Source organism: Meles meles, chromosome 18 (genome assembly GCF_922984935.1).
Source record: "Meles meles chromosome 18, mMelMel3.1 paternal haplotype, whole genome shotgun sequence".
NCBI classification, from domain to species: Eukaryota; Metazoa; Chordata; class Mammalia; order Carnivora; family Mustelidae; genus Meles; species Meles meles.
Window position 1 is genome coordinate 7,502,956 of NC_060083.1, and position 18,750 is coordinate 7,521,705.

The window sequence follows — 18,750 nt, forward strand, 5'->3', positions numbered from 1 at the left end:
TAAGGATTTTGAGACAGGGAGATGACCCTGGAATGATCTGGGTGGTCCCTAAATGTTATCACATGTATCCTCATAAAAGGGAGGCAGAGGGAGACTTGACTAAACACAGAGGAGGAGGAGGAAGCCGCGTGATCAGAGGTGCACGGGTTGGAATGATGTGACCGCAAGCCAAGGCGTATCAACAGCCGCCAGGCAGGCAGGAAGAAGCAAGAAACGCATTCTCCGCTACAGCCTTTGGAGGAAACATGGTCCCGCCCACGCTTTGACTTCAGCCCCCCAAAGCTGATTTCGGACTCCTGACTTCCACCACTATAAGAGAATAAATCAGCGGGGCTGGAAATCAAGCTTGTCATCATTTGTCAACAGCAGCCACAGGAAACTGCCAGAGTCCCGCCCCCCGCCCCCTTCATGAGTCTTCCCAGGTCTGCATACAAATACCTGCCAATACCGTAACACGTTTGCTGACATTTTTCTTTAAATCAATTCTGAGCTAACCCAAGCGCTTCACCCTCACCTGCTGCCAGCAAAGATATTCGTGAAACCCCAAGTTTGGTACCCATCAATGCATTCAACTTCGCATCCCTGTACATGCTCATTCCCGTGTCCCCTACAATTATCTAATGAACCACCAGGCCACCAGCGGGAGTGACGCCCCACTTGGTGAAACACTGACCCAGCTCCAGGGGCTGCATCATGCAGCTGGGCTTTCAAAACTGCTTTGTTAAGTTTAAATTTCACTTGAAAATGATCAGGAGTAAAAAAAAAAAAAAAAAAAAAAAAGGAAAGCATCAGCCCCTTTAAAAATAGAAGCCATTTCTCCTGCAAATTTTCACAGAGCCAGATTTTAAAATGCAGAATTTAGCAGAATCTGAAATCGTCGTGATGGAGTTACTGACATATAGATAAGAACCCTTAAAGGGGAAGGAGGGAGCCATGGAGTGTGCTAGCAGGAAGCTGGGTCTTGTGGCAGAACCTGGCTTAGAACCTGAAGCAGGATACTGGTGCTGTCTCCGTTTTGCTCTCTCTCTGCCTCAGGACCAAGCGCCACGTAGGTAAAGCAAGGTTTGCTATTACACGGGAGGGTGCAAGGATTTTTGAGGCTGAGAGATGCAGAGGGGGTAACATTGATAAATCCCCCCCCCCAATCCGGAGAATATGCCTCAAGCAGAGGGACAGGGAAAGCAGCAGACTTTCATCTCAAAATCTGGACCTTGAAAAATGGGCACAGCCGGGGAGATCTCCAGCTCCAAGAGAAGAGTCTGGCTTGTCCTGCTTAAGCCTGGGAGTAGATATTCCCAAGCAAAGGGTACCTACAGTTAAACTCTAAATGTTGCCAGTCCTGGGTCTGGGCTTCTTTAGCCCTGTTAGTTTAAACATTGTTTGGTCCCAAGGCATCCTGCATCTGGGCAGGGTTTCCAATGCATCTGATGGGGAAAAAAACCCAATAAATGAATAGATTCTCTCTTTTATTTATTTTTTAAGATTTTGTTTATTCATTTGAGAAAGAGAGAGATCAGAGAGGCAGAGGGAGAAGGAGAAGCAGACTTGTCACTGAGCAGAGAGCGAGCCTGACACGGGGCTCGATCCTAGGACGCTGAGATCATGTCCCAAGCCGAAGGCAGACGCTTCGCCGACTGAGCCACCCAGGCGCCCCTAGATTCTCTCTTGTATTATAAATGTTGTTTCTGCTGTTGAGAAAAGTATTCTGAAAACAAAAATGCGACTTTTTTAATTCTGAAAGGTCTACAGCTTGGATCCCGAGTCTGTGATCGGAGTGTCCACCAGCCACGCCTGGGGAAAACCAAGCCTCTGACCTCACCTAAGTCAGGAGCCATGTGGACCCCCTTTACCTCTGTACCTCGGAGATTATCTGAGTGGGCAGCTTCACCCCAAGGCCCTAGGAGGACCCCTCTCCCTGCAGTCAGTGCAGTGCTGGCCTGGGGCTTGTGGAATGTTGTGATTTTGACCTGGCCAGCATCATCTCTCTTTCCCTCGTTCCAGCATCCAAGATCTCACTTTGATAAAACTTATTTGGGTACTGTTGCATGGAACTGAGCCAGCCCCCTCAGTGTCTAGGGGTGGCCATACATCACAGGTTAAGCCAATCAGCATATCCCATCTCCCTGGCTACGGTAAACATTCGAGGGTAGGATCAGAGAGAGAGTCAGGTTCCCAAACTTATTTCAAATGCTGGAAGAAGGACTGTCCATCCTGGGGCTGCTGGGGGCCAGGATTATGAGAGAGCTTTAAGAGAGTAAAGCTAATACAGAGTTACTTCAAATCAGAAGAAAGCAAAATTAAGATAGAGAGGTCACAATGTTGTTTGAGACCCTGGATCCAGCCATGCCTGAAGCTTCATACCGCTGCACCCTTCATTTATATGAATCGATATATTATTCTCGTTTCTTTCTTTCTCCTTTTTTTTTTTTTTAGGTTGAATTTTCTGTTACTTACCCTTGAAAGTATTCTGATAAATTCAGGCCGAGACACAAGCCACCCCTTTGGAGGAATAGTGCACGTACTTCTTCTAGAGAGGTATATTAAGGTAAGGTGTACCTGCCTGCTTTGGCTGGGGTGTGACCAGACTCTCCAAGTTCAGCCTGGATGGTAGTCCCCACTCGCCCCATCTGCTGGGTTCCCTCGGGCAGGGATAAATCTACACCACCCCATGCTGTAGTCTCATGACTCAGAAAGGGTTTTCTCCTTGTCGTAAGCCAGGCTCCAACATCGCCTGCAATGATCTTCACCGCCTGCTGTTCGCACCCTTGCAAAGAGGCTCCCAGCCCCGTGCCAGGCTGACTGTGTAACCAAGAAGATGTTAACTTCCGAAGCTAATAGGTCATTAAAGATAATGCAGCTGTGCCTTCCTGGCTTGTGGACCTCTTTCTCTCTGCGGGGGGGGGACCAGCTGCCATGTCAGGGGGACACCCAAGCACCCCATGCTGAAGAATGGAGGTGACCCGCCAGCAGCCTCCATGGGACTCTCCAGGCACGTGAGCAAGCCACCTTGGAAGGCGGTCCTCCAGCTGCAGTCAAGCCCGCAGATAAATTAGGTCCTGGTGACACTTTGCCTGCCCCCTCAGGAGAGACCCCACGCCAGGAACATCCAAGGCACCTGCTCCTGAATTCATCACCTACAGACCCTGGGAGATAATACTCCATGTTGGCTACGTTTTGCAATCATTCATTTCCAGGACCATGGGTCACTAACAGGCTCTCCTTCCTCAGTCTTCTCTCCACGCCCCATCCCCACCCCTGCGGCTTCCGTTTCTCCGTTTCTTCCTCCTACCTGCCTTCCCTGATTTCTCCATCAGGCTTCCCACCCCTGCTCCCTGCAAGTCCTTCCTCTCATCCTCTTTCTTCAATTTCTCCGCCCCCCCCCCCCCCAGTCTCTCGAAGAATCACGATTGGTACTGTCTCCAGGCTTCCTCTCCTATCTCCCCGTCCGGATCCCCTCCCCCACCCAGAGAAATGGCCCCTTCTCCTTCATCCGTCCCCAATCCCTTTCCTCTGGACAGACATCGTGACCACAATGACAGTTGACCATCCTCGCTGCCCGCTGTCCGGGGGTAGATTTCTTTAAGTCTCCCAGTGGACGGGAAGACTGGGGAGTTTGGTTTTGAGGCTGTTGTTCTTGCCTTCACCCCCTCTTCCCCTCCCCCCCAGAAGCACAGAGAGGGGAAAACCTCCCACATCCCCCTCCTGTGGAGACGTCCAGGCAGCCTGGGAAACCCTGCGAATGCTGATTTTTCACAGGGCTCTTGGGGGAGCAGGAGGGGGCTGGGGAATAGTATGCCAGGATGGATTGTCATGGTAACATGCTCCCTGGTGGGTCCTGGGCTGAGCTCCCAGGCAGGGGAAGTGGCTCCCCAGTGTGTGTCCCTCGTGAAGTGGGCTTCGGAAGGCAAGGCTGCCCGGGGAAACAGAAGGGGCTGAGGCAGCAGGGCCTCCCAGGTGTTCCCACCCCCAGAGGCACACAGCCGGGTGGGAGAAGCCAGCCAGCCCGGACTCGGTGAACTTGACCCACGACCTACCCAGAGCCACCTGCGTGGGCAGCCCTTTGCCTTTCCTTGCCCTGTGTTTGCTCCCTGAGGAAGTGGTGTGTTTGGGGCTGCAGGTGATTCCTGCCGTTGGAAACGGAGGTTGTCAGCTGACTCTGTCATGCATGGTGCACTGGGTTGGTGGTTCCCAAACTTGGCTGTCCCGGAAGATCTTTAAAAGAAGCTTGTGGCCTGGCTCCCGCTAGGTATGGACTACAATCTGGCCATCAGAATTTTTTTTTAATTTCCAGGGAATTCTGAAGTGCTATCCTCAGACGGGTCTGTGCATGAGAACCTTCCTGGGCGCCTCAGCCCAAGTCTCGAGGAGTTGGTCCCAAGCCTCTGGACTTGTCCCAAGCTCCCAGGAATCCTGGTGAGCCACTAATCCAGCGTAACCAGAGTGGAAAGCATTAGACAGGGACAGTCTGTAAGGAAGGTGGGAGGCTCGGGACAGAGCAGAGACCTCCACACCCCTTGCTTTCCCTGTTCCAGGTGGGTTTGGACGGAGGGACGCTACCTTGAGCCGATGGCATTAAAACCAGTATGTGCGGAGATCAGAAATGATCTGGCATAATTTTCGTGTGGCTCAGTCTAATACCAACTCTCACCGCGAGACAATTGGTTCTGGGCTCAGATACTCTGGACTTTCTGGAGCCTTTTTTAGGGATTATTCCAGATCTCTAGCCTGCGATTGTCAAGCGATCCTTTCCTCCTGCCATCAAGATACCCTGTTCCATATACTGTAAACTGGGAAGACCAGATTTTTTAAATCTTTTTTAAATTTTTTAAAGCTTGTTTGTTAGAATTATTCGAAGACCCTGAGTGAGTCGGCTCGACGGATGTTCTGAAGGACTTTGGTTAAGAGGCAGGTGCACCTGAGGGGCACTTGGGTGGCTCAGTGGGTTAAGCCTCTGCCTTCAGCTTGGGTCATCGTCCCAGTAGTCCTGGGATCGAGCCCTGCATCCGGCTCTCTGCTCAGAGGGAAGCCTGCTTCCCCCTCTCTCGGCCTGCCTCTCTGCCTACTTGTGATCTCTCTCTGTCAAATACATAAATAAAATCTTAAAAAAAAAAAAAAAGAATCAGGTGCACCAAGAACCCACAGGTGCCTATGTGTCCTATTTTATCCCGGAAAATGTTAAGCCTATAAGAAGGAAGGAAAAGAGAATTAGGAAGCCCCATTGTCAAAGTAGCCTGACTTTGACATTGAGCAACATCGAGTGCGTTTCTTGCCTTGCTTGTTCCAAATTGCTTTTGCCTAGCTCTCGCTGAGTCCTGGATTCCTGGAGGATCTGGACCCTGGGCTCTGGGAGAGCAGAGATTGCTGCCTCATTACCGCCAACCTCGAATGGCCAGAGGCATGCCCTGCCCCTGCCCTTTTGCTTCCTAGAGGTCACTTGAGGTGTTTGCCGGCAACGGACAGCTTTGAAAGACAGTTTGTTGGAAGGTTCTCCCGTGAAGCATGTTCTGCCCAGTCTCCAGGCTGCCCCACGGGTCCGCACAGGGTCCTTCATGCCTCTCCGGCTCTGACCTTCAGGTGCCCATGAGAAGGGCTTGGAAAAGCTTCCTTCGCTCGACTGGGAGATCCCGTTGGGGAAATCAAGGGAATGTCAGCCTGCGTTCTCTTTCCTCATTGGTGTTGTTCTGGGAGGTTCAGGCAGGAGTTTTTACTAGTCTGGAGAGTAAACAAGCATTCCTTCCACCTCCTCATGATATCAGGCCTGGATGTTTCCAGAGACCACGCTCTGGTTTCAGAAGCAGAGCCCCCTCTGGTCGGCACCCAGCCCCGTGCATGTTGGTAGTCCTGGACCCCTGAGCAGGAACAGTCCCCAGATGGCCTCCTGTGGCCGCTCCTTCCCACGGTCTCATGAAACGAGTATCACCGTCTCTCCTGTGTAGACGAGAAGATTCTACAGATGGAGGTTTCGAGAGGTGAAGCCGCTCGTCCTAGGCGTATAATTAGTAAGCAGAAATTTGGGACTCGGACGAGCCTAATAATTGGAGGCTTCATTAATAAACGGAGAGCTAATTATAGTCATCGAAGAGACTGTTCCTTTTCTGTTGTGATTAATTCTGAATTTATTTTTAGTCTTCAGAAGAATAGAGACTTGCGTGGTGGGGTTTTGTCCTGAAAAAAAAAAAAACAAAAAAAAAAACAAAAAACGTGAGGCTCCTGACAGTCTTCCTCGGCCAGCAACTCCTGTGAGGTTTTGCAAAGCTCATGAAGTCTCCAGGGATCAAGGGAGCGCCTTTGAAGGAACATTCTAGAACTACTTTCTCACTTTGTTAAGAGGGGCATTTCTTATGGATGAAAACCCCAGCTGCAGCCACGCTGCCTGTGGGGAAGAAATTGGGGTCTGTTGGGCTTGCCTTTGGGGCAAGAAAATCAGGCTGGGATACCTTTCAAAAGGGAGTCCAAGCTTTAGATATGTTAATGAAAGCCATTAAATTGGAGGTGTGTCCTGGCCCTTCAGACTTTCTCTTTCCTGTGGCTTTGCCAGTCTCTGGGGGGCTCCTTTGTGGATATTTTGTTGTTACTTACTCCCAAAGGGCATGCTCTTTTCCACACTTCCCTGCTTCCTCCAGGGGTGGAAGGGAATGGGGCAGAAAGTTCTTTTGCCACTCGCCCGCCAAGACCAGTAAAAAGATGGACTTCTGTTTCTGAATGTGATTTTAGGTCCCACACAGCGTCCTTAATGTCTTCTTTTTTTTTTTAAAAGAATTTTATTTATTTATTTGACAGACAGAGATCACAAGTAGGCAGAGAGGCAGGTAGAGAGAAAGGAGGAAGCAGGCTCCCTGCTGAGCAGAAAGCCTGATTCGGGGCTCAATCCCAGGACCCTGGGATCATGACCTAAGCTGAAGGCAGAGGCTTTAACCACTGAGCCACCCAGGCGCCCCTAATTTCTTCTGTCTTTCACTCTCCTTCTCTCCAGGCTTCTCTTTGCAGATGAAGCCCCCAGCTTTCTGGGAAAGCGTGGTGGGAGGGGGATCCCATCGCGCACGTGTATGTGGAGAAACATAGGCCTGTTTGTCTCTCCCCTCCTCCCTCTCTCTTCCAGCCCCACCCCCTTCTCTTACTCTGTCTCTTCTCTTCCCCACAAATTGTTTCCTCTCAGTGTTTATCTATTTATGTCCTCTGCCTCCCATGTTCTGCTGGCCCCTGGCTCTGTCCTTCTCCTCTGCCATCCTTTCAAATGGCCGGATGAGACACAAATGTGAACCCTTCCTACTTCTAAACGATGAGCTGCTCTGATCGTACAGGTGATGCCTGGACATCCATGACCACCTCGGTGTGGGGGCGCCTGGGCGGCTCAGTGAGTTGAGCCTCTGCCTTTGGCTCGGTTATGGTCTTGGGATCCTGGGATGGAGCCCAGCATCAGGCTCTCTGCTCAGCAGGGAGCCTGCTTCCCCCTCTCTCTTTGCCTGCTTGTGATCTCTGTCAAATAAATAAATAAAAATCTTAAAAAAAAAAAAAAAAAAGGATGGTCTGTCCTAGCATGGTGTTTCTCCAATTCAGGCTGAGGATTCCAGCAGGATCACTGAGGGTTTGTTAAAATCTCTGGGTTTCCTGGGTCCCATCCCTGATCTACGGGACCAGAATCTCTGGGGACGCAGCTCAGGAAATAGACATCGTTTTCTGACAACGGCCTTGAGTGATTCTGAGACTCGCTGCGTACTGAATAAAACAACGCCTAAAGCGGAGTTTATTGCGGTACTTTTGAGGACGAGTTAGGGAGCTCAGGAATGAGTTCAGTGTTTCTCACAGACTAAAGGGTTTTTAGGGGTAAATGGACAAGCCGTTTGATCTTTTCCAGCTCTTTATTTTTTTAAGATTTTTATTTATTTATTTGACAGACAGAGATTACAAGTAGGCAGAGAGGCAGGCAGAGAGAGAGGAAGGAAAGCAGGCTCCCCACTGAGCAGAGAGCCTGATGCAGGGCTCCATCCTAGGACCCTGAGATCATGACCCAAGCCAAAGGCAGAGGCTTAAGCCACTGAGCCACGCAGGCATCCCTGCCTGGTGATCTTCTGTCTTGTTTGGGTGAGGGTAGCAGAGTCAGGTGAGCAGGGCAGCCCAGAGATGGTGTGAACAGACTCGGCATTTGGGGATTGGCAGGTGTTCTCGAAGAGCCGTGAATTCTTGGAAGGTCAGGTTGAGTTTTCCTTTATGTGCCTACGTGGACCGTTTCCGTCTCGTCCCTGACAGAAGTGACTCCGTTTTAGCTTGGTTCTACGACGCTGACGTTTCCGAATCTTTGGCTGGGCCTGTCTCGGATTCCAGATGGGAGAACCGGGGAGGAGAGGAACAGATCCGTCAGGCCCTGCGCCAGGTTCCTCCTAGACTCCGGGAGGAGAACTGGACCCAGTTCTTTTCTCCAAAGTCATGATTCCAAGAAAGCTTATTTCCAGTACACTAAATTCCTTCTCCGGCTCACCATCTCCTCGAAGTTGACACTCAAGTCCCTGATTCCCAGGACATACAAAAAACATCCACTATCATACAGGAAGACACTGTAGAAAAGCCTCTTCTTTTTAATTTATTTATTTTTTCAGCGTAACAGTATTCATTGTTTTTGCACAACACCCAGTGCTCCATGCAAAACGTGCCCTCCCCATTACCCACCACCTGTTCCCCCAACCTCCCACCCCTGACCAAGCCTCTTCTTTTTAGACTTTAATGCAACCCTTTTAACATTTTAATTTTGTGTGCCATGTACCTATTTGTTTAGTGGTTCACGTATTAAATTATAAATAACAGAAGTACATCAATTTGGGGAGTTTTCCTGAGGGAGATCTATACCCAAAGAAGTTTGGAGAACCGTACTCTAGAATCTAGAATCTAGATTATGTGTTCATTGAGGTCAGGTACTATAATATTTTCTTTCCTTTAATTTTTTAAATTTTTTTTTGAGATTTTATTTATTTATTTGACAGACATAGATCATAAGCAGGCAGAGAGAGAGAGAGAGAGAGGAGGAAGCAGGCTCCCTGCTAAGCAGAGAGCCCAATGCGGGGCTCGATCCCAGGACCCTGGGATCATGACCTGAGCCGAAGGCAGAGGCCTTAACCCACTGAGCCACCCAGGCACCCCTAATTATTTTTTTTAAGTAAGCTCTGCACCCAATGTGGGGCTTGAATCCAAGACTCAAAGATCAGGAGTTGTACACTCTACTGACTGAGCCTGCCAGGCTCTTATCCACTCTACCGCTGGTGGACTGGGCTGTTTTCAGCTTTGGGCTATCATACGTATTGCTGCTATGAACATTGCATATGTCTCTTGGTGAACAGAGGAACACATCTTGGTTGGGCGTACACCTACAAGGGGGACTGATGAGTCATAGAGAATGCTATGAATCAGATTTGCTGACTATCTCATTTTCCAGTGGGCTCCGGCCAGCCGTGGAGGAGAGCTCCAACCTCCTTGGGTCTTCCTCAGTGTGTGGTATTTTCTCTTTTGTTTTGATATTTACCATATATTTTGTAAATTTCCATTTCTATTTATAAATACACCCATACATTATTCTTTTTTTCTTCTCTCTCTTTTTAAAGATTTTGTTTATTTATTTGACACAGAGAGAGAGGGAACACAAGCAGGGGGAGTGGGAGAGGGAGAAACAGGCTTCCTGCCGTGCAGGGAGCGGGATGCGGGGCTCGATCCCAGGACCCTATCGTGTCCTGAGCAGAAGGCAGATGCTTAACCAACAGAGCCACCCAGGCGCCCTCCTTATTTCATTTTCTATTTTGTTTGTTTTTGTTTTTGTTTTTTAAATTTTCATGGGTGTATATTGCAATCTGCTTAAGATTTGGATTTGCTTTTCTTGATGATTCACGAGGTTGAGCGCCTTTTGAGGTGTTGTTATTATTGGCCTTTTCGGTATCGTTTTTTGTGAAATGTCTGTTGAAGTCATTTTACTTTTTAAGTCTTTTACTTTTTAAGGACTCACCCCTACTTTTCCTGCTGACCTACAGGAATTCTTATTTACAGCGCGGTGGTCTATGTTTGTGTTTCTACCGCCAAGCCCAGCCCCTTGTCCATCTCCTAGTCTGTGCTTAATGGTTGTCCTGTTTAGGTTGCTGTTGAATGAACAGACAGGGAAAGGGAGATGGAGACCCTTGACGAATGAATGAGGCCTTTATAGAGCCTTGTTTACATTTTGGTTTATGTAACAGCTTTTTTGAGGTATAATTTACATACCAAAACCTTCCCTTGTTTTATGTGTCCAATTCAGTGATTTCCTGAGTTGTGTAACCATCACCACAATTACATTCTCAAGCATCGTCCTCACCCCGGAAAGAAACCTCGGGACCATTTACTTATTCCCTCTTCTTACCCCCAGCCCCGGGGCAACCGCAAATCTATTTACCGTCTCTTATAGATTTGCCTTTTCTGGAATTTTCTTATAAATGCAACCGTACATTTTTAAAAAATTAATTAATTTATTTTTTGTAATCTCTACACCCAACGTGGGGCTCGAACTCGCAACCTTGGGATCGAGAGTCACGTGCTCCTCCAACTGAGCCGGCCAGGTGCCCCACGATAGGTACCCGTTTTTATCTGGCTTTTTTCCACTGTGTGGTGTCTGCATGCTGTAGTCTGCGTCAGTGCTCCAGGCCTTTCTCGGACGAGTGTTCCACTGAAGGAGGGTCGTCTGGGTGGCTCAGTCGGTTAAGAGTCTGCCTTCGACTCAGGTCAAGATCTCAGGATCTCAAGGTCCTGGGATCGAGTTCCACTCCCCAACAGGGAGTTGGGCTCCCTGATCAGCGGGGAGTCTGCTTCTCCCTTTCCCTCCCCCCCACCCCCGCTTGTGCTCTCTCTTCTGCTCTCGCTCTCAAATAAATAAATAAAATCTTAAAAAAAAAAAAAGAATGTTCTACTGTCTAGGTCTACCATGTCTTGTATTGGTTGATTGATGGACAGTTGCATTATTAATTGATGGACAGTTGCGTTATTTCCACTTTTTGGCTATCTAAATAGTGCTGCTGGGAACACTACAAGCCTCTGTGTGGCTATGTGTTTTCATTTCTCTTAGGTAGATACCTAGGAGGGAAGTGGTGGGGTCAGATGGCAAATTTATATTTAGCTTTTTTTAAGAAACTAAAACCTTGATATTTCTCTGCCATCCATAGGCTGATGATGGAAGGCATTGGAGACTCAGGTGTTGGATAGAAAAGAAATCCCCGCCAGCCCATGGTTAACAAATAAATGCAGTGTCGAGGGAAAGCTAAGAAAGAGAGACGAAAGCCTGCTTTTAGGAGTTTATAGTCTAATCCAGATGTTCTAACACGTGTTTATGGAGTAACTTGGCAATATGGAAAATCTGAAAACAAGCAGGGGTTCAGACCTGTTCATACTGCAAAATGAATTCAGGAAGTACCATGCCTACTTTTTTTTTTTGAAGATTCCATGTTAGCCTTTAGGAGGGAAAGAGAGAAATTAAAACAAACGTGCTTGTCCTCCCCTGAGTTACTAGGAGACCATTCAGTAAAATACCTTAGTTTCAAAGAAGTTAAATAATTAAAGATTTCAAATAGAATTTTAAGAGTGTACTAGAAGATCAGGGGAGGGACGCCTGGTAGTTCAGTAGGTTAAGCGTGTGACTTCGGCTCAGGTCAAGATCTCTGGGTCCTGGGATCGAGTTCTGCGTCAGAGGTGGGGGCGTCCCTGCTCAGTGGGGAGTCTGCTTCTCCCTCTGTCTGCCACTCACCCTGCTTGTGCTCTCTCTGACAAATAAATAAAATCTTAAAAAAAAAATCGGGGAAGAGGAAGGCAAGGGAGGGGGTAATAGATGAGAAACTCATTTTCCCTTCAAGATCCTGTGAGAAAACAGAAACTCAGAGTGTGTTTCTTTAACATTTTTGGCATCCCAAAGATATAGCTTCCCACTTATTATTGTCTTGGAAATCTTCACTCAAAACAGGTGTTAGGTAACAAACAACCAGGACCATTGGACTAGATCGATAATAATTGCTAATATTTGAGTACTTAATATGCCAGGTATTGGCATAGTTTACATTTTTACTGATTTGATCCTCTTAATAATGATGATATAGAACTACTACCATCTTCTACGGATTTGTAAAATGAAGCTCAGAGAGGTTGAGTCAGTTGCCTAAGGGCACACAGCTAGAAAGTGGCAAAGCTGAGGTTTGAATACAGGGAGGCCAGAGAGGCCACACTGAGCTACTACTGGGTTTAACCATCTCAAGGCCCAGGTTCTAGCTACTGGATTCAGACGCCAATCACAGATGGGAAAATAGACCTGAAGGTGTTGGGGTGTTAGATGTTGTCCAAGTTCCTCCATGCATAAGACATCAGGGACAGGAGTTCCACTGACTGCTAGGACAATCAGTTCTGTCTAGACTGAACTTGGGTATCGACCAGAGAGCCATTATCAATCTTGTTGTTGCAGAATCCTCTGGAGCAGGTCTCTTGGAGCTGGAGTGTTTGGGATGTCCTGTACACTGAGATTTCTCAAAGTTCAGACTGGGTCGCCGGTGGCTTGCAGGCACCGTGGAGGATTTGAGGTTGCAAGAAGGCTCTGGACCGGCTGTCCTAAATCAAGTTGGGCCTTATCATCAGATATGAAAGCTGGGGTCGGTCTGCTGACACTCACGTATCCGCTCCGATACAGGGAATTTGAGATCCTTGTAACTGATCAGTTCCGTTACTTTTAGTGACTGCTTCCCATATCAAATTTTGCAGCTTTGCCTTAAGCGGTGGACGCCCCATGGTGACTGTGGTCCAAAGTTTGTCCCCCCCTCACCCCGTTTGGAGCCAAGTGAAGGGTTCGTGCATTCGCAATCGATGGGGTACGATAAGCAATCTCATCTGTCAGCTTGCCCGTGGCCAGAGGCCAGGCTGAGGCGGCTGAAGGTACAATGGTTTCAGTGCAGACTGTGGCTCAAAGTGTGTTTCCCAAGACTAGGCTGGGCCTGGGCACGAGCATCTAAAGAAGTTACTCAGGTGATTCTAATGGCAGCCAGGACTGAAAACCACTGAGAGATCTTAAGGCTCAGCCCACCCTTAAGGCAAGATGGTTTTGTAAGGGGGTATCCAGGCAAACATCCTGAGAGATGAGGCTAGGGGAGGTGTTGTAGAGAGTCTGAAGGGCACAGGCTGAGAAGTCTGTACTTAATTTAATAGGCAACAGGGAGCCAAGGAAGATTACTGAGCAGAATCTAAGGGGAGGCCATTTGAAGCATGCAGGGAGATGAAAGGGTCGGGTTATTTACAGCTTAGGAAACAGGACTTGAAGTTTCCTTCAGAGCAGGCCAAAGAAGAAATCCACTTTCTTTTACTTCTAAACCCTCTGTTCAAGGTCGTTTCTTTAGCATCCAGGTCCTCTGGTCCCTGGAGAGCAGGCACCTGTCCAGATGATGGTCGCAGCTACTGGCTCCTTGCATGGAAGGTGTGGCAGCCTTCCACAGTCTGTCGACAGAGTAAATGAGTATAGAGCTCTAGAGCCTGGCCCGCCTGGACTGCAGGAAGACTGGTACCCTGGGACCGTGGGGACTGTTCCTCTCGCCTTTCCCCCTTCCTCCATTTATCCTCATCGGGAGGCTCCCAACTCCGTCGCCTCCCCGCCCTGTCCCCCCAGTGTAACACACTGCCACCCGGCAGCCCGGCTCTGGCGCCAGGCTTCAAACCTGTCCTTCACCCATTGTTCAGTTTCCGGTGAGTCAAGTTCAACCCCAGGTCCAACCCCGACAGGGGCGGCCGCAGACACATTCCCTCGCAGGCACCCCGGAGGAGGCGCCCGCCGTCCGCGGGCTGCCACCAGACCCACGAGGCCCGCACGGAAGGGCGTTTCTGTTCCAGAGGCTTTCGGAGGCGGGGGTGTGAGCGCCGAGACCCCTCCCCAGCGACCTGCCCCCTCGGCGAGGGAGCGCCCAGCCTTCCGCGGGCGTGGCCGCCCTGGTCCAGCCCCCGCCCCGCCCCCTCGCCTCCGCGCGAGTCCCCGCTCGGCCACCCGGCCGCCAGCCCCTCTCCGCGGACGCCCGGCCGCTCCCTCGCCGCCGAGCCGGGCCCCGGCGATGCTCTGGATCCCACCTCCCCCGGGAGCTGCGCATTTCCGCGCGCCCGGGCGGCTCCGGCTCCGGCTCCGGCCGGCCCTCGCGGCCGCAGCCCGCGCTCCGCGTCCCCGGGAAGTTGTCTCCGGAGCCCGCGGCGCCTGGGTCTCCTCCCCCTGAGCCCCGCCCCCCCGCCCAGAGCTGGATCTGCGAGCTGCCCGGCCCGGGGGCGTCGCCGCTTGCTCCGCGAAGCCTGCGAGTCTCCGCTGCCCTGCGCGGAGCGCGCGTCCCCCGCCTGGCCGGGGACCCCCCGCGCACCCCCGAGACGGCGCGCGCCCAGAGCGCGGGAGCCCGGAGCGCCGGGCGCCTGGGACCCCGCAGAGCCGCTGCCCAGCCCGCGGGGCTCGTCAGAGATGCAGGCTGCGCTGTGAGCCCGGGCGCCAAGGCCATGTCCGGCGCCCGCTGCCGGACCCTGTACCCCTTCTCCGGGGAGCGGCACGGCCAGGGGCTGCGCTTCGCCGCGGGCGAGCTGATCACCCTGCTGCAGGTCCCGGACGGCGGCTGGTGGGAAGGCGAGAAGGAGGACGGGCTCCGCGGCTGGTTCCCGGCGAGCTACGTGCAGTTGCTGGAGGTAAGGGGCGAGGGCCGGGGGCCGGAAGACCCGGGCTGCGCTGCTCCGCGCGCCCGCGTACCTGTTGCCCGCACCCGGGGACGCCGGAGCCGCCCCTGTCCGAGGGGCGCCGCGGGGCCGGCCGGGGGCAGCCGCTGCGCGCCCGACACTGCGGGCGGCGGGGGCAGCGGGCGCCCCTCGGGGCTGGGCAGCGCGGGGATCGCCCCCGGAGCGCCCCCCGTGCCGGGCCTCCCGAGCACATCGTGGCCGCCCTGAGGAAGGACAACTTGTTGCCTGTCTTGAGTTCTGGAGCGAGCGGGCGGCCCGGCGCGCTCCCGGCGGTGGCAGGGGTCGGCCGAGGGCTGCGGAGTCCCGCGCTCTAGGGAAGACGCGCGGAGGATAGGGATCAATTAAAAAAAAAAAAAAAAAGTGGCATCCATCGGGCCCCGGAGCCCGGAGCCTGCCACCGGTGGACGGTCGTGCTGCCCCGGGTCAGGCTGCCTGGCCTCCTAGGAGCCACCCAGTTACTGGTCAGCTGAGCCTGGCTGGCCACCGGCCCCAGCCACCCGCCCCATCAGGGGTGCGGCTGCGCCCCTCTCCAGGTCCCGCTTCCCAGGGCTAAGGTCCAGAGCCTGAGAGTGGCCTGTTCCTGGGGTTCTGGCCTGCCCCCAGGACTGCAAAGGACCTGCTGAGCCAAGTCGGCTGGCTGTTTATTGTCTGGGTGACAGTTGGGAGGCCTCCCTGTCCTCTAATCGCTGAGCTCATGGTCACAGCCTGAGTGGGCTCCGAAGTTTCAAAAGTCCTTTGGTGGGGGTGGACTGGGGGAGAGGACTGACCTCATAGGACATCCCCTTTCGTAAAAAGCTGCCCAACCCCAGGATTGTTGTACAGACTTCAATAGACGGCTATGCACAACTGTGTAAGGATAGACCAAATGTTCTGCAGAAACACCTCCCAAATCAGGAAGTCTGAATTTATTTATAATTTGACCCCTGACCTACTTTGCCAAGAACAGGGTAGCAAGTTTAGAGAGAAATTGCTGTGTGGGACTTAAAGAAAAAAAAATAAAAAAGGACAGAGAGAAAGAAAGAATGATGGATGGGGCTAAGTGATTTTGGGTGAGTTTGCTGGGAAATAGCCTGTGAAAATATTACCAGAACGAGAGCGTGGCCTCCTAGAGGTACAAAATCCCCCCTAAAGGGATTAGTAGCATTCGAACAAAATTGAGCCTGAAGGAGATTTTCGTGGCCTGGCAGAAAAGTAGGTTCCAGAACCCTCCCGGTTGTGTATTTTGAGAAACTGGTGTGTGTCAGGCAGGCTCAGGTGTGTGTCCCTGGGCTTCCCTGGTTCCCTTCCCGGGATTCAGATGTGAGGGAAAACACATGTATCCCTTCTTAGGAAGACCCGCAGCCTCCTGGTTCCTGGTTCAGGACTCCTGTTTCAGAGTTCCTCTGGTGGCCACACTTTTTCCAGGAAATCCTGATGTGGAAATTTGGCCTTTGGAGGTCTCTCTGGTGAGGAGCGCCCCTGGCTGGACGCAGCCAGCTTTGTTTTGGGGTGGGGGTGCCCAAGGCTGGTGGGTTGATAGGCTGTGTTCACCAGAGGGGACAGGCTCTGCTTTTTTTTCCTCTGGGAAAAGGGAGGGGGGACCAGACCCCGGAGACACACAGAGCCATCCACTGGGACAGTCTTGGGTGCCTTGGTCGCAGCCCCTGGTGCTTAGTAAGGGTCTTTCAGACCGACTCCCAGTGGGGACATGCACGGCAAGTGCCCGTCTGTGGGAGCCGGACCGCTGGGAGGGGCTTCTGTTTCTTGAGCACCTACTAGGCCCCCGTTCCCTGACAGCTCTGTGAAGGGGAGGTAGGCTCCCCATTTCTCAGGCAAGCATGAGAGGTGAAGGCAGTTGCCCCAGGGGAGACTTGCCTGAGCGGCTCAGATTGTTGAACTTTCCCCTCTGTGGCTGTGTCTTTTTAAAATATGGCCCTGTGGGCTCAAGTGCTAAAAGGCAAGTGAGGGAAGGGTCTGGATCCTTGTGGGAGAGGCCACGTGCAGCCCTCCAGGTCAGCGTGCTGATGACTGCAGTCCTAAGGGCGGGGGGCTGCCTATGGGGGCTACGATGAGTGCACGGGCTCCTTCCCACCTGGAGCATCTCTCCTGCTAAGTCTGAAGATTGCTTGCACAGGGAGGCTGCTGGTTTTCCTACAGTGGGGACAGGGCTGGGCCTGAGCCCTGGGACTTTTCGGGGTCAAGGCAGGTGCTGTTTCCGGAGGATGGGAGATCAGGCCCTCTGTGTCTAGGCACCTCATGGGTGAGCAGGCTGGACCCTCAGGCTGAGGGCTGGAGGATATGTGGGTAAATGTCCCTTGGGATGGGGAGAGTCCTCAAAGCCAGGCTCAGTGAGGCAACAGTGGACAAGGGAGTCGCTGGCGGTGGACCGGCCAGTATATGAAATTGTGAGTCTGGAGAAACAGCAGCCAGGTGTCCTTCGAGGCTGGAAAAGTTGGTGCAGCAGCCAGGAGCCTGGAGAGGGGGGTCTGGAGATGGACACGCCCATGGGATGTCAGCCAGCAGGTGCCTGGCGCTGGGCCTGCTGGGGGTGCGGAGATCAGAAGACTGGGGGGAGCTGTCGGGGAGACAGGTCCGGACAGCCTCCCGGGGGGAGGAGTGCGATGGTGGGGGGCACAGCTTGGTGCAGCAGACCTTGGCTCTTTGGTGTAAAGAGTGATACCAAGAAGCCCCATCTCGGCGGAAGGGTACTATGGGTCGAGAGCAGTGTATGCAAAGGGGACACTCTCCGAGGATTTCTGTCTTGCTCATAGGAAGAAAGGGGAACTGAGAGGCCCTGGTTTTGCCAAAAGCGTACCCCAAGGAGAGGAGCTGGGAGCTAACTCTGGCAGGGCTGAGAGATCTGCCTTGGAGGCCTGCCAGCCCCCGGGGAGGGGCCTGAGGGGGGAGATTCTGGTCCTGGTTCCCAGGGGAATCTCCTGGATCCGGCCCCCAAGGAAAGGGTAGAAGGGTGCAGCATATCCTTGGTTTCCAGAAAGCAGCCTCCAGGAAACTGTCAGCCCAAGCGAGGAAGTGGGGGCTGGGAGAGGTGCCACCCTGTGGGGTCAAGGGCTGGCCTCAAGGATCGGGGGTCCTCGGGATGGTGGAGCTTCCCAGGGGAGGAGAGCAGCAGCAGGAGGAGGGAACCCTGTGGCTGGGTAGGTTCGGTGGGCGGAGGGCCGGGAATTCCCTGTGACCTGCTCTTAACCAAATGGAGAAAAGAAATTCGGGACATGGAAGATACTGGAAGATACTGGAAGACATCCGCGGAAACCCCCCAGAGCTTTGGGGAAACAAGCCGCCATCTGGCTGTGAGGTGTAGACTTCAGAGGTGCTAAAAGTGGGACCCTGTCTGCCAGCAGAACCAGGTGGCTGCAGGGGGTCACCCTTGTACCCGGTCTCCTTCTCTCCACCTTCTCTTCTCCCATTTTTGGGCTCATGGGATGTGCTGCTGGAACGTTTGAGGTGTGGCCATGGGAGAGAGATGCAGAGATGTGGAGCTGGGCTGGGTTGTGGATATTGGCACAGGACAGACCACCCCAAGACTTCGTGTCACCAAACACCCATTTCCTGTTACCTCACATGTCACCGTGGGTCGACAGGGCTCCACTGGGTGGTTCTTCTGCCCGTCTGTGTTGGTGTTTGTCCTGCACCACCTGCACAGTCAGGTGGTGGTGGGGGTTGGGGTCCCCGAGGGAGAGCTGACCTGGAACTCCAAAATGGCATCTTCACTCCCGTGTCTGGTGCCTTGGTGTTCTTCCAAGGGGGCCTTTCTCTCCGCGTGTGTCTTACTCTCCAGCGCCCGTCCACTTGGCCTTCCTCTTTAGCAGGGAGTTTGGAGTCTTTCCCCAGGGGCTGGCTTCCAGGAATGCAAAGTGCAAATTGCCAGGCTTCCTTTGGGCTCACCACCAGCACATCCCTTCTGGCCCATTTTATTGGCACAGTGAGTCACAGGACCTGTCCGGATTCTGTGTGGGAGGGAGGTGCCTGCAGGTGTGGATACAGGTGTGGCTACAGGTGCATCGAGGGCCTTTTTGCAGACTG

General features: G+C 52.5%; 2 protein-coding genes across 2 annotated transcripts in view; both read left to right on the forward strand.

Annotated features, from left to right (window-relative positions):
- Window positions 1-14,482, forward strand: part of LOC123929356 (myosin-13) — a 118,711-nt gene extending 104,229 nt beyond the window's left edge. The window contains exon 40 of the mRNA XM_045984910.1: window positions 13,781-14,482. Coding sequence (XP_045840866.1) covers window positions 13,781-14,482 — 702 coding nt within the window. The remainder of the gene's footprint in view (window positions 1-13,780) is intronic.
- GAS7 (growth arrest specific 7) overlaps window positions 14,017-18,750 on the forward strand; it is a 200,515-nt gene continuing 195,781 nt past the window's right edge. Inside the window, exon 1 of the mRNA XM_045984789.1 lies at window positions 14,017-14,682. Coding sequence (XP_045840745.1) covers window positions 14,500-14,682 — 183 coding nt within the window. The 5' untranslated portion in view covers window positions 14,017-14,499. The remainder of the gene's footprint in view (window positions 14,683-18,750) is intronic.